Raw genomic sequence first — 14590 nt, forward strand, 5'->3', positions numbered from 1 at the left:
GAGGAAGTCAGCACTTAGATCTCGAACAAACATAAATACTGCTTCTCATGCACAACTATGAAAGCGTTATGTTTTATAACATTTATAAGATTTGATTGTGACAAAGGAGGAGGAACTATGTGAAATTCTGAAAGCCACTGCAGTTTAATGCTGGCTCTCTTGGAGAGGCATGACAAAACCCTGCCAAATAAACAGCCATGTGTTCCACATGGAGTGGGCTGAATGAACCATCAGGGCCGATGACAATGCTCTGAACACTCCTTGCTCCAACATCCAGTGTGAGACAATGCAGATCAGCATGACAACAGGGCACTGCAAGGAAACAAACCTGACCCCTCCTCTGTCAAGGACAGAAACTGAGCAGTTCATTCAGCAGCTACACTTCCATTCCTGAGGAAAAACAATTACAGCAAATAACGAAAGACACTGTTTTATTCACCTAGAAATAAATCCAGGAATGAGTAACAGCCACCACAGTTTTGTCCAGATCAAGTCTTGCCAAATTAGTCTGGGCTTGTAGTCATAGGATTAGTAGCAAGTATCTCATTATATGACTAGATTCTGACATCCTTCACAGGACTTTTACATAAATAAATGGGAAAAATTGATTCAATTTCTCTGGAATCAATGCAGATTTCAGAACACTTACCAGTGAGTCTCAGCAGCTACAGAAATTAATTAAATAATTTCCTACAGGGGTCTGTTTTGGTTGCCTCACTACTGAGCATAACTTGGATAAGAAAAAAAGAAGGAAAAGGAAAAGGAAAAGGAAAAGGAAAAGGAAAAGGAAAATTATTTCCTGAGGGGGAGGGAAGACAAGGAACCATTAGTCACTGTAGGGCAGAATCTGAACTCACAGCAATGTTCAAAAATAGGTGTGCTTTTCTCAGACAGGACACATTAAGGATGAGCACAAGTCATCACATGTAGGCAGGAAGAGTCAGCTGCACAATGTATGATTTGAAACAACCAAACAGGCAACGCTTCACAGGAAAGTGAAAAAGCTCACCTCACTCCTGCTGTATAAAACTGCAGTTTTGTTTTTCCCCTTGAGACACTGCTGCCTAACAGAACACTGCAATTGTCATAAAATCAGTTATCACTGCCTCATTAAGAACCATTCTTCGTAGACTCTGACCCCATTTACACCCCCAAATTCTGGTACACACATTAGCATAAACATATCACCTGAAGTATCATTCTATTTCATTAGGACAAAAAAATAAATTGATTCCTAGTCAACTGAAAAAAAAAAAAGATTTTTAATCTTAGCCACTACCTCCCACTGAGATAAACCACCCAACACATCAAATTTCGCATGTCAAAATTTCATATTTCATAATGGTACTATATTCATATTGGTACCATTATGTCTCACAGGAGACATTCATGGTACCATAGCAAATGTTCATGAGCCAATACAGTGGTGTATCCAAGTCCCCCATGGAATGCACACAAAAATCTCTACAGCTTTTTAAGTCATGCCCTTATAACATTACTTAGTTGTCTCTGTAATTTAATTTCTAGCTGAAGATCTCATTTCCTTCCCACTGTAACACTCAATTTTGTATTGTTTTCTTGTTGTTAAATTACCTGGTGACTTCTTGGTTGAACGTAAAGCATCATCCATCCTTGGCCCCCAAGACATTTCAGCTACATTTATGAGAGACAAGACTAGACTGAAATCTTTTATCCAAACTGAAGACATCTTGGGCGCAGCCAAAACGAATTCAGTTTCATAGAAACAGCAACAGTCTGAGCTTTGGAAAGATGAGGGGAGGCATGACTTTTTTCCTCAGAGGTTCAGCATCCATGCAAAGAGAGAAAAATTGCACACATGGAGACACAAATGAAAATCATTCAGGCTGGAACTGACAGACACAAATCCAGCTGAACAAGGGAGCTGCTAAAACTCCCTGGGGAAGTTTCCCTTTAGCAGTTTCCCCTGGCAAAGGCTGGGGAAGTGTTGATATGAAAGTCTTCCCCCTACAACTCTAAATACATATTAAAAAATATAAGCACAGGGAATATGAGCACTTTCAGGTGAGCAGGGAAAACGAAAACCTCTTCACCCATTAAGCAAGCCACAGAGATACACAGGACAGACAGAAGCAAGGACCAAATGACAGAGCTATAATCATGGAATTACTACAACAAGTCAGGTGGCTGAGAACAGAATTGTCATAATTTTTCACTATCTTAGCTACCGAGACTAATTTGTTGTTTGCTTTTTTAAAAAATGAATGCATGAATCAACTCTTTTAATTACACAACAGCATGATAGATGTTGTTCCTATGTCAAGGGGAGATAAGCAGCTACAATACTGGAAATAGAACCTATAGCCTCATTTTATAATCAATAGTGTGTGACTACATATTAAAGGAGAAAACAAAAGAAGGCATTTTCAGAAATCTAATAGGAATCAAATGCTTATAATGTCCTTTAAATTACTCTGGTGATTACTCTGGAGTAAAGTACAAGGCTTCTTTGAAAATTCCTAAACAAGATCTCAACACATCCAATCCTAAAATCTAAAAGATTAGACAGTGGTAGAGTGGTAAATACAAAATAGAACAAATTCATCCATTTGTTAATCCAGGATGGCAATTCAGAAGACATAATTCTGCCCTTACCCTCCAACAAGCAACCAAATGTAGTGTCATTCTTAAGTCTGGAGAGGAAAAACAGTGAATTCCCATTCAAATTCCCCCAAGAGCACAAGCCACACAAAGATCCATAATTCTTGCCCTTTAATTTGCATCTCAGTTATTTCACATCTTTTCAAAAGGCATGGACAATGGACAGAAAGGCTACAAGCAGTGATTAATGTACTGCACCTCTTAACTAAGTCCTCTCAGTACTTAATAGTCAAAAAAGTTCATTTGTTTTCTGGTTTGAACTTGTCTGACTTCCATCCATTGGCTCTTCTCATATTTCCCTGTACTAGAATAAAGATTTAGTTAAGTACCTCTATTCCTGACATTTCTAAGTCATAACCTTTTCCAGATAACTTAAGGAGCTCAGTCAGCTTTCTATCATCAAGCTTATTTTCTTGACAATAAATAATTCACCCTGAACTCCCTCCAATTTCCAGCATACTTTCAAAGGGTTTGCCACAAAATAAACCTGCCAGTTGATAAGTGATAATCTCTTTCAAAAACTTGTCTCCAGCTGCTGGAGTGGAGCACTTCAGTGAACAAATCTCATACTGTGCTGGTTTTTGCTGGGGTAGAGTTAAGGTGTTTTCCACAGTAGCTGTGCTTTGGATTTGTGCTGGAAGCAGTGTTGGTAGCACAGGGATGTTTTGGGCATTGGTAGCTCAGGGTGTTTGTTGGGTGTTGGTAGCACAGGGATGTTTTGGGCATTGGTAGCTCAGGGTGTTTGTTGGGTGTTGGTAGCACAGGGATGTTTTGGGCATTGGTAGCACAGGGATGTTTTGGGCATTGGTAGCACAGGGATGTTTTGGGCATTGGTAGCTCAGGGTGTTGGGTGTTGGTAGCACAGGGATGTTTTGGGCATTGGTAGCTCAGGGTGTTTGTTGGGTGTTGGTAGCACAGGGATGTTTTGGGCATTGGTAGCTCAGGGTGCTGGGTGTTGGTAGCTCAGGGATGTTTTGGGCATTGGTAGCACAGGGATGTTTTGGGCATTGGTAGCTCAGGGATGTGTTGGGTGTTGGTAGCACAGGGATGTTTTGGGCATTGGTAGCACAGGGATGTTTTGGGCATTGGTAGCACAGGGATGTTTTGGGCATTGGTAGCTCAGGGTGTTGGGTGTTGGTAGCACAGGGATGTTTTGGGCATTGGTAGCTCAGGGTGTTTGTTGGGTGTTGGTAGCACAGGGATGTTTTGGGCATTGGTAGCTCAGGGTGCTGGGTGTTGGTAGCACAGGGATGTTTTGGGCATTGGTAGCTCAGGGTGTTTGTTGGGTGTTGGTAGCACAGGGATGTTTTGGGCATTGGTAGCACAGGGATGTTTTGGGCATTGGTAGTTCAGGGTGCTGGGTGTTGGTAGCACAGGGATGTTTTGGGCATTGGTAGCTCAGGGTGTTTGTTGGGTGTTGGTAACACAGGGATGTTTTGGGCATTGGTAGCTCAGGGTGCTGGGTGTTGGTAGCACAGGGATGTTTTGGGCATTGGTAGCACAGGGATGTTTTGGGCATTGGTAGCTCAGGGATGTTTTGGGCATTGGTAGCTCAGGGTGCTGGGTGTTGGTAGCACAGGGATGTTTTGGGCATTGCTGAGCAGAGCTCACACAGAGCCAAGGCCTCCTCTGGCCCTCACCCAGCCCCACCAGTGAGGGGCTGGGAGGGGACAGAGCCAGGACAGCTGAGCCCAAGTGACCCAAGGGATGTCCCAGCCCATGTGGGGCCGTGCTCAGCACACAGAGCTGGGGGAGGAGAAGAAGGAAGGAGGACATTCAGGGTGATGGAGTTTGTCCTCCCCAGTCACTGTCACACGTGATGGGGCCCTGCTCTCCTGGGGGTGGATGAACACCTGCCCAGCCATGGGAAGTGGGAAATCAGTTCCTTGTTCTGCTTTCCTTGTATGCATGGCTATTGCTTTATCTGTTAAAATGACTATCAACCCACAAGTTCTCACTTTCACTCTTCTGATTCTCTCCCACCAAAGTGAACAATCAAAGCTGAAGATTAAAAGTGCATTTAATCCATTTTAACAAAAAGAAGTACCATTTGACTGAAGAAGCAAGCCTTCATTCAAAACTAAACCTTTCAAAATGCAAATGTGACCTGTATGATCATGAAGGCAGCTGCAGTACTGACAACAAGGGACTGTGAAACCAGAACAGGGAATGGCTCTGCTGCACCTTCTGCAAGCACTATTTCCCATGAGCAGAATAAATCACTGTGTGCCCCATAAATGTCTCTGATACAGCCCTTATCTCCTTCAGTTTCCAACACAACTTTTTAAAACATTTATAAATATAACAAACATCAGAAAGAAATCCTAAAATGATTTTTAAAATGGATTAACCAGAATTATTTCCCATAGATTCCGTCCTTTACAAACAATTTCCTTGAGGGCATAAAATCAACATCAAACAAGCAAACCTTAAATCAGAACACTTTACAACAGGATACTGCTTTAGTGCGTGTGCACATACTGAAGTCCTGTTGTCAGCTATAAGATGACACATTGATGGAGGCTTCTAGTCAAAAACTGAATGTCTTTGGATTACAGCCAGCACTGCTACAGGCATCCTAAAGGCACTGTTAGCATTGAGAACAGCAGCAACGGTGGCAATTTTTCAGTTTGACAGGTGCTAAATACCACTGAACTTCACTGTAAGTCCATTTTTATTGCAGCTATTGCCCAACTCTCCTTAAATGACCTTACAGTAAGGTAATTATAATAAACCTCAAACCAGTGCCATTCCAGCTGAACACTATATGGACAATTTCCCTCCAAGAGCAACAAAGACCCACAGAAGAGAAGAGGAAGTGTGCACCTACCACAGCATCCCAAGAGCAGAGCTGGGACATATCACTAAGTCCCATCTTTTCCCCAAGTGCTTTAACATTTTGTCCTCTCACTTCCCCTGAAAACATTCATATTGCAAAGGGAATAATATTTAGGTTGATACAAACCAATGTAAACTTTACTTAGCTTTTACTGGAAACATTCCACAAAGTCACAGTGCAAGAGAATCAGTTCTGGTACTCATTGTGGCATGTAGCTATTCTTTTTTGTCAAATTTCAGAATGAAAAAGTATCAAGGAAATTAAAAGGTTGCTTTAATTCAAAGGAATTGCCAGACTATCTCCTGGACAAAAACAAAAATCTATATTTCTCAGACGTAGGCACCTCCTGGCACATTTCAAAATGGCAGCCTGGCTATAAACAGATATTCCCAACCCAAAGGAATTTCTCTAGTGGGTGCTGCCCAACCATCACCCCAAACAAGTCTGCCACTTGCATACTGCTGCCGCTCATAGAAGTTTGGTCTATATTTATTAATCTGAGTCGAAGTGGGACATTTTGAACACCCTTTAAAAAGGCCAGCTCTGATTCCCCATCTGTCCTATAAAGCTTCCCACTGAAGAAGTACCTTGCTATGTTGCACTTCAAGGCTCATGTCTGAAGAAAAGGTACAGAAGCAGATAATTATTTCTTTCAAAGGCAACATTCATTGTTTTCAGCATATAAACCCCTTATTTTACCACCAATAGATTCACACTCACACCATATACAAACATTTGTTTCCAAACAGATGCAGTTAGACAGCATTTTGCCAGAGGGACTATGAATATACCCTTAACCTAATACAAGTGTATATAAATTGTTATCAATTAAACGTAATATCAATTAAACACTCCATAAATATGTCCCAAATTTGCAACAACTTCAGTCCCAAAGCAGGTCACTGATTTTTGCACAGTAATCCAACCAATTCTCAATCTTTTCACAAAAAGATTACTTTCTCTTTAAAGCAGGACAAAATTCAAAGCATCTTTTACACTAAATACAAACATACATCCACTTTTCAAATCCCTCACTGCAGGCTCTCCAGCAAGTTCTACTGAAATGAAAATCTTGGTATCAACAAGCAGATAAAACACTCCTCCCCATAACCAGGTAACTACTGCTCAGATAAACAATGCAAATTAACTAAGACACAGGTAATCTAATCAATTACCTGACATAAATAGCTGCAAGCGATCTGCCCCAAGCACATGAACTGTTTAGCAACACTGACACCAAGTGACAGAATTCAGGAAAACACAAACCACAACGACCCCCACATAGAAATGTCACAGCTTTTACCCTCATGTGTGGCAGAGGTAAATCTTATCATCAAGAGAAGAAAATTAGTGAATACCCATAACAAGAGCTGATATTTTCACATCAGCTATGTATAAGTGTCAGAACATCCAACATGAAACACATGTTAACAATTCAACTTTGATCTTGCAGACTCAAATCAAAGACCATGTACACTTCAAAGTTTGATGCATACTAACCTCACAAATTCACTTCTAAAGGAGAAAAAAAAATAGTGGTTTGCATGTATAGAAAGTATTGGATTCCAGTGACTAGGTGAATTTGGTTAATTTTTCCAGTAAAAGATTGCAAATAGTACTTTTATACACTTCCATTTAGAAAATTACATGTTTATGCAATTTTTAATGTCTGCTAAGTCCCACTGACTTGTTTAACCTGTGCTTCTCTCTGCTGAAAACCCAAAACCCAGCAGTCCAGCACCATATGCATTAGGTAGGCTTGCCCCTCCCACCCCCTGCTGCCTTAGCTGGCACTGCACAAAGCACAAAACCCAATGACAGAGCAGTAACTGCATCAAACACAGCAGGTTTACCACCCACCCTGTTCATGCCCAGCATTCTGTCTTCTTACAAGCCTCCGTGGTCTTACCTGCTGACGTTTGTATGCCAAGTAATCAAGGTTTTCCAGATCTTTTTGAAACTTTTGGTAGGTTTTCTGTAGATCAGATTTACTGGATATATTTTTTAAAGATTCAAATGTTCTTTGAAACTGTGAGGGAAAATAAAAAAACAAAGACAACAAAAAATTATCATTCATACAGTTGCTGTGTTTCATTCTGTATTACAATTATTTTCTTCTAAATACTAAGGCTATTGAGCTTTGTCACCTCTAACCTTCCACATATTCCTGCAGTTTTGTTTTGAAACCAATCACAGAATTCAAAGCATTGTACATATGCCCTCCTCAATAAAATGAAATCCTCTCATTTCATAGGTCAGACCAAACACAAGCAATCAATCTCTAAAGGAGAGTTCTTTTTCTATGCCAAGTTCCAGGAAGTAATAAATTCACACAGATTTAAATACTTTCTTTTCAACTAAGAAAAGTGTATGCAACTTTATACAGGCCATGAACTCATTCTATCAAGCATAACAGTAGAACTTAGAAATCACAGGGTGCTTCTTATCAAGTTAATTTACTTAAGAGTAATTTAATACTGGATAATCACCTCAGGCAACGTGCCCACATTCTGCATGAAAACTGTGACAACTCCAATTATGCTTCACTGTAGACCTTACTTTTAAATTTAAAACTTCTTTCATGCATACACTATTATTAAGAGGACTGGTATTTTTCAGAGATGCACCACACCAGCCCAGCTGTAGGAACTGTAACAGAAAGGTTAAGAAAGGTTAAGACTTGTATCAGAAGAGAACTGGAGGTCCAGCTTCCTTGCTACCTTCAGGAAATCATGAGCCTTCTCCTCTTGCTGTTTTCCCAGCTGTAAATTCCCTTCTTCACCTCATGAGCATGTGATGGATGCAAAGCTGCAGGTAGCTCAGGAATATTTTGTTATCACTGTGATTACCATCAAGTCTATAAACATATATTTACACTGACATAATCAGGAAGAACTACACACTTGTAAATCCTTCCAAAATATTGACTGAGCCGCCTGCAGTTCCAGGGCCTGTAGGTGAAGCTCACCCGTGGTACCAGTGCCCAGGCAATGAGGCAATGGGCTGCTTTCCACTCAGTTCTGGACAACTTAGCACTTCTGTAGTACCTACAGCCCACACTGCTCTATACTTTTGCTAAACTACAGACACTGAATTTGAATAATAAACCACAGGAGGAGAAGGAGAAGAAAAAAAAAAGAAAACAAAGCCAAACCTCCACTTATCTTCTGTCCCTCTTTAAGAAGCTGACAACATAACTGACAGCCCATGCTGATCATGGATGTGGAGTGCTCCAGAGGCCCTCATCCCTGAGCAGGTGACTCAGCTCAAGCCCAAGCTGCAGCTGATGCTGAACAGCCCCAGGTACTTCTCCTTGGGGATAATAAGCAGCTGCAGTGGATTTCCACTGACAATTTACAACAACTCACCTGGAACCTTCAGGGAAGTTAGCATGTCCTGTTTGCTGCTCTGCAGCCTTTATTTCAGTTTCACTGCTCTCATAACCAAAAGGCAAGTTAAGGCAGTGTTTCCATCTATTTGTAATTTATCTTAACCTCTAGCAGTGCTGAATGAGGTAGAGTAACTGGAGACTTTCTCACCCAAAGTATATGTTCCTGAATTCTGTACTGACATGGCTGACAGAGCACACATGCTAAGACAAAACTGCAATACTCTCTATTCTTTTCTGTTTGACTTCATTATCTTCCAATTTTTGTACGATTTGTTGTTTTCAGATTTTATCTCTGCTCCAGAGCTGATCTGAAAGCCTTGCATTTGCAATGTTTGCTTTCATCAATTCCCACTCCTGGCTAACCCCTTAGCTGGAAGCAACTTAATTGCAACATCTGCAAGCGTGACCTGAGTTCAGCTTAAGGTGACCAAAAGCACTCCACAGTCTTTGCTTTTTTTCAAGTGTGTAAGAAACTGCTCATTATGTCTCTGGCAGGTTCATCATGCACCTTCTGCTTCAAACCTTGACATATTTCTCCAGAATTTAGCCCAAAGCTGTTGCACCCTGTTGTGGGATTGAATAATACAGGGAAAAAGTCTCCAATGATTCCCAAACTCACTAAATAAACACAAGGTACAGTCTTTTCTTGAGGGATCTTTTGTTTTTTTTTTTTAAGATAATCTTCAACATGTTAGACTACAATACAGTTGTAGAATCATCATCATCCTTTTAAGGGTGTACTTAATCCCACAGCTTCAATTCTTCATTAACAGGAGCTCTGCTAGCAAGATCACTCACTTCCTTATGTCCTGCAGCAACCTAAGCATTAATAATACATTTGGCTCTCTGGAAAGAGATATAAGAAGCAGCATGAGAGCACGATCAAATACAAATCAAATGTGTAACTACAAGGGCAACATGCTTCAATAAAATTGATGGGTAACGGCCAGAACATCCACATCTGTCTTTAGATCTAAGGGAGAAACACTTTTTAAAAATTTAACTCAAAAGTAAATAAAATATCAACCAAGCAATTTTAAGAAAACATAGATATGCTCTTTCCACTGTCATCAGCAGGAAATCAGAAAATTGTGCCTTGGACATTCAAAGGTTATCAGCACATATGTTAAAACTACATGTGGATCTTTCTGCATCATACTTCTATCAGTGTGAACCAGCATTTTGGGGTGAGTGGTAAAAAAACCTCTCTCATCTCCCCTGTCTAGAGGTGAAAAGAAATATCAGACTTCCTGACTTTTTTTCTCTTACCAATAACCACATATAAATAATCCTAACAGATTCACAGAAGCTCTTTTCTGCCTGTTACATTTTCAAAGTGCTTTGAACAGTTTCTGGAAGCTGAGAAGTAGCATTCCTTTAGTACTTTTGCTCTCAGTGGCACTACTAGGTAGCTACCTGGACTCATTTTCCCTCTGTGCTAAAATCATATCTCTATGATTTATCAGAGCTGCTTCTGTTTGTCAAGTTACCACAGGTAATTTCCCAGCACAGATAGATAGTGCACAGACAACTTTGTACCTTAAAGAGAAGAGCATGACTTTATATTCATTAATATCACAGCATTCCTTTCACAGGAAACCCAAACCTAGCAAATGCAGAAGCAGAGCCCAGCACCCTGGCCCTGTAAAGCAGGGTGGATGACACAGCAGCCCCAGTGTCCTGAGCAGGCACCATCAACACATGGCTGAATGAAGGCTCCGTACTCATCTGACTGGAAACCAGCACACAGTGAATGCTCCACCCAAGTGAAGCAACTCTCACCGTGCCATTTTAGGTACCACAAAGTAAAGAATACCATCAGAACTGTGCAAGTGATGAGGATCACACTTTCAGAGGATGTGGATGGGCCAGAAGAGTGCTACAACACAGCCTCCTTGCTTGGAAGTGTGATGTGCCTGATTAGGGTAAGGTAGAGTCCTGCAGGCTCCCCTCAGATACCGACATGGTTCATCCAATTAGTAAGTGTGACTGTAAGCATCAGGACTGCAAGTCCTGTGGTCTCACATCTTACACACTGCAATGTCAAAGATGAGAGGTGAGCTCTGGCTGAAGCTTCTCCTGCAGTAAAGCAGATTAACAGCTGAGAATCCTCTGCTGTCTTTATCAGCTCCTGACATAGCATTTTTGAGGGTTTTCTCCACTATCCTTCCACCTACATTCAGGAGCCTTGGAACTTTTGCTCTGCTGTCATATGTAACAAAAATGAGGCAATGAGATCAAAGAAAAAAGTGGCTGCACATTTCAAAATGAAATCATATTAAATTAACTAATCATACTAAAATTTTGATACTGCTTAAGCCAAAATTTACTAGGTTTCATCTTCAATATGAGCCATGAAAATTAATGGCTTACCAGCTAAACAGGAGGCCAGGACACAGAATTATGAGATTATAAACATGCAGTGCAAAGTGCTTCATTGCTTATAAGTCAGAAATGAGGGAAGTAACATCACTGGATACAGAGCACAAAGCCATATTCCTGGTAAGCACCTTACAATCCCCATACAAACAGGAAGAGGGATGGGGGCAGCCCATCCTGCCTGTCCACTCTGTGCATGATGCTACTGCACACACCTGCAATGTCACTCCCTGGGAGTCTGCCTTTACAAAGATGATGCAGTCAAAGGGCCTGCTGCACTTCCTGTACATAGTTTCCCTCTACACAGCTGGTTTGGATTTAGGGCCAGGGCTGCTGCAAAGTCACTCTGTTATTAGGAGAAATGGCTCTTTTCTGTTCATCTAGAGCTGCACAAATCAGAGTATTTCTATTTCAGAGTATCAATATTACCATCCTCCACTGCACAGGGCAGTACAGTAGCACTGAGCTACTTTCTCCATTGGTAAAACATTTCTCTTTATTTTCATATGGATTAGTAAGAACTGAATTAAGGACAAGAAGCAAATTTTACTTCCATTTTGACATAAGGAAGCTGTCCATTGAAAAAATATACCTTTCTGTTTTGAGAAGGTACCGGTTCTTTAAAAGACTAAATTATAACTAAATGTACTATTTAAATTACCCAGAGATATGGTTGAAAAAAAGCCATTCACAACCCCTCTTAAATTCCAATTACTGAACACACACACTTATGAGAAAAAAGCTGCACTTCTCCTATTTTGCTGTAATGGAATGGGCAATGTGCCTTCTTTGGAGAGGTTTACAGAAAGCAGCTCACAGCTTTTTCCATTCAGAAAATATCAGATAATTTTGCTGTCATTTTAAAAACGTCTGAAGACATACACTCTGATGATAAAGCAGAGACTGTTTGTTTTGCATGCATTTCCTCATTTCTGCCTCTCAAAGCACAAATTAGTTATAAAATACATTTCTCTAGATCAGAATGATCTCTGCATGCTTGAATTGTTGATCAGACAAGCCATTCTACATTACACCAACTTTGTTGCTATACTACCAATCAATAACCTGCCAGGAGAAGATAACTTCCCAAGATTATTTTCCCAGCCTAGAATGTGCCTTCCCATATTAGCACTCTAGAGAAGGAAATTTCAGAATATCACTTCCATATTATTCTCTTCTAAGCACAGCACTTCAGTGGTGATGCCTGCTGCTGCAGAGGCCAAACAGTCACAGACGCTCCCAAGGGAAGCCTTCAGCTTCTTTCCCTGACAGCTTCAAACAGAGTCGACTGCAGTGGAGCACTGGCTACTGAGCGCAGCATGCAGGCATCTGCACAGTCCAAACAATTATTCCAAACAGGCCTCTGCTTTTCTAATACCTTCCAACTTCATCACCAGACACAATATGGACTTCTCACACTCACCTGTACTTCTGATGACTTCAAGCATTGTATTAAGCTCTCTACAAACCACCTTTATGTTACAGATCTCCCCAAGCTTTATGTTTACAACTTAATATTCCAGTCAGAATTTATCATCCCACAGCTTGACAATTATTTATTTTTACAAGTTACAAAAGAGCATATACCAAGCACAGAAGTGGATCCAGATTCCTACTCACTCAAAAGGCTGCTCACTTTGAAAAAGCAGTTCCAAAAGCAATTCTTTGGAAGCTGCTTTTCCTCTGTTATTTACTGTGCATACAGAGTGCCACAGAATTTGCAGAGTGAGATGATTAGCACTGTAGTCCTGATTCCAAACAACTGCATCCCACGCATCACAGACAAACCTCTCATTGGTAGCAGGAATGTCTGTTTGATGAGAAAATAAATAGGAGTGTGAACCAAAGGAGAAGCCAAATGTTCTCTCAAAGACTCCTGTCACCTTCTTAATACTCCTTATGCTCCAGAAGTCTCCCTGCCACAGGAGTGACCCATGCCCAACTAAGGAAGGTGGCAAGAAGTTAGAATTTAATCTGGCTACTGCTGTAAAAAACAAGGTTTCTATAAACACATCAGGAACAAAAGGAGGGCTAAGGACAATCACCATCCTTCACTGGACACAGGGGGAAACAGAGTGACAAAGAGGAAAAGTCTGAGGTACTTCTCTCTGAGTCTTCAGCAGCAGGAGCACTTGTTTTCCAGGTAGCCAAGCCCCTGAAGCTGAGCACAGGGATGGGGAGCAAAATGAATCCCCCCAGTCCAAAATGAAATGTTTAGTGACCAGCTACACCATCTAACACTCACACCAGTCCACATGCCAAAGTGATCTGCTGGAGGGAAGGAAGGCTCCACACAGGGATCTGATCAATTAACAGAGTTCTGGGAGCTGAACCAAGCCCCTACACCTGAAGCACAGGGCAGCCCAAGGTCACTTTCCTCTTTCATTCTATGTAGCCCTACTGAGTTCTTGCTCAGAACATTTTTAATGCTGCTGAATACTCTTCAGAAAAGGGAGGAACAGACAGCACTACACTTACAGGGCCCAGCTTCACATGTTGCTTCTTATCTGTAGCCATTCTCTCTTTTTTTTCCCCAACAGGAGTTTTAAAGAACTGTAAGCAAGCATTTTGTAAAGATCATGCTGTCTGAGGCATTCATGAAAAATACGAAGACTTGCACAGTAAATCTACAAGCATGACATGAAGAGGAAAAAGGCAGCTAAAACATGTTGGCTCAGCATGATCTAAACTGATTAGAGACAGACAGACTGCCAATGCTCTTTGAATGAAATTCTCCAAACTTGTTACTTTCCTGCTCTTCTCTTCTGATCAATAAATTTAAGCAATACCATTAGTCTGTTAATTCACTTAATTAAATAATATCGAGCATTACTAACCATAATGGATGAGCTGCTAACACAGCTCTGAATCAGAGTGCAATACAGAAGACAGTCCTTTGTCTGATCACATTTTTCAGAACTCAGTTGTTACTTTAGAAACTCCAAACTCTTTAAGCATGGAAATTCAGACAGAGATAGGCAATTATTTAAACTGCTCCCTGTTTAAAAAAAATATATTTAAGGAAGGAAAACCTTTCTTTATGGTGTGATGTACTTTATTGTTTCAGTGAACTCTAAAAGGATCTTCCTGTTTGCACTTGCACCCTCAGAGTCTCATAGGATTGTGAATTCGACAAGTGGCCAGAAGTGTTCTGTGCCAGAATGTGACCAGTCACTGAGGGTTTGTACTGGCATCTAGTAAGCATTACTTACACACACATTTATTCACTTTTTGCTCGGTGCCAATCTGATAGAATTCATTAAACAGCCAAAATTCGCTCCACTTTCTTAGCAAAACTTCTAAAATAGCTAATTTCCTGTTCACAAAGCTGTGGTTTTGAA

At 40.8% G+C, this 14590-nt stretch overlaps 1 protein-coding gene across 3 annotated transcripts in view; it reads right to left on the bottom strand.

Moving 5' to 3' along the window:
- Positions 1 to 14590, bottom strand: part of CTNNA3 (catenin alpha 3) — a 435224-nt gene that overhangs the window by 401844 nt on the left and 18790 nt on the right. For all 3 annotated transcript variants that reach the window (XR_011681008.1, XM_071438368.1, XM_071438369.1), the window contains exon 5: positions 7389 to 7508. Coding sequence is in view for 2 of the 3 variants with exons in the window: in XM_071438368.1 (XP_071294469.1) it covers positions 7389 to 7508 (120 nt within the window). In the remaining variant the exon portion in view is untranslated. The remainder of the gene's footprint in view (positions 1 to 7388; positions 7509 to 14590) is intronic.

Source organism: Agelaius tricolor, unplaced genomic scaffold, assembly GCF_023055355.1.
Source record: "Agelaius tricolor isolate 1412-34295 unplaced genomic scaffold, bAgeTri1.0.p SCAF_13, whole genome shotgun sequence".
Lineage (NCBI taxonomy): Eukaryota > Metazoa > Chordata > Aves > Passeriformes > Icteridae > Agelaius > Agelaius tricolor.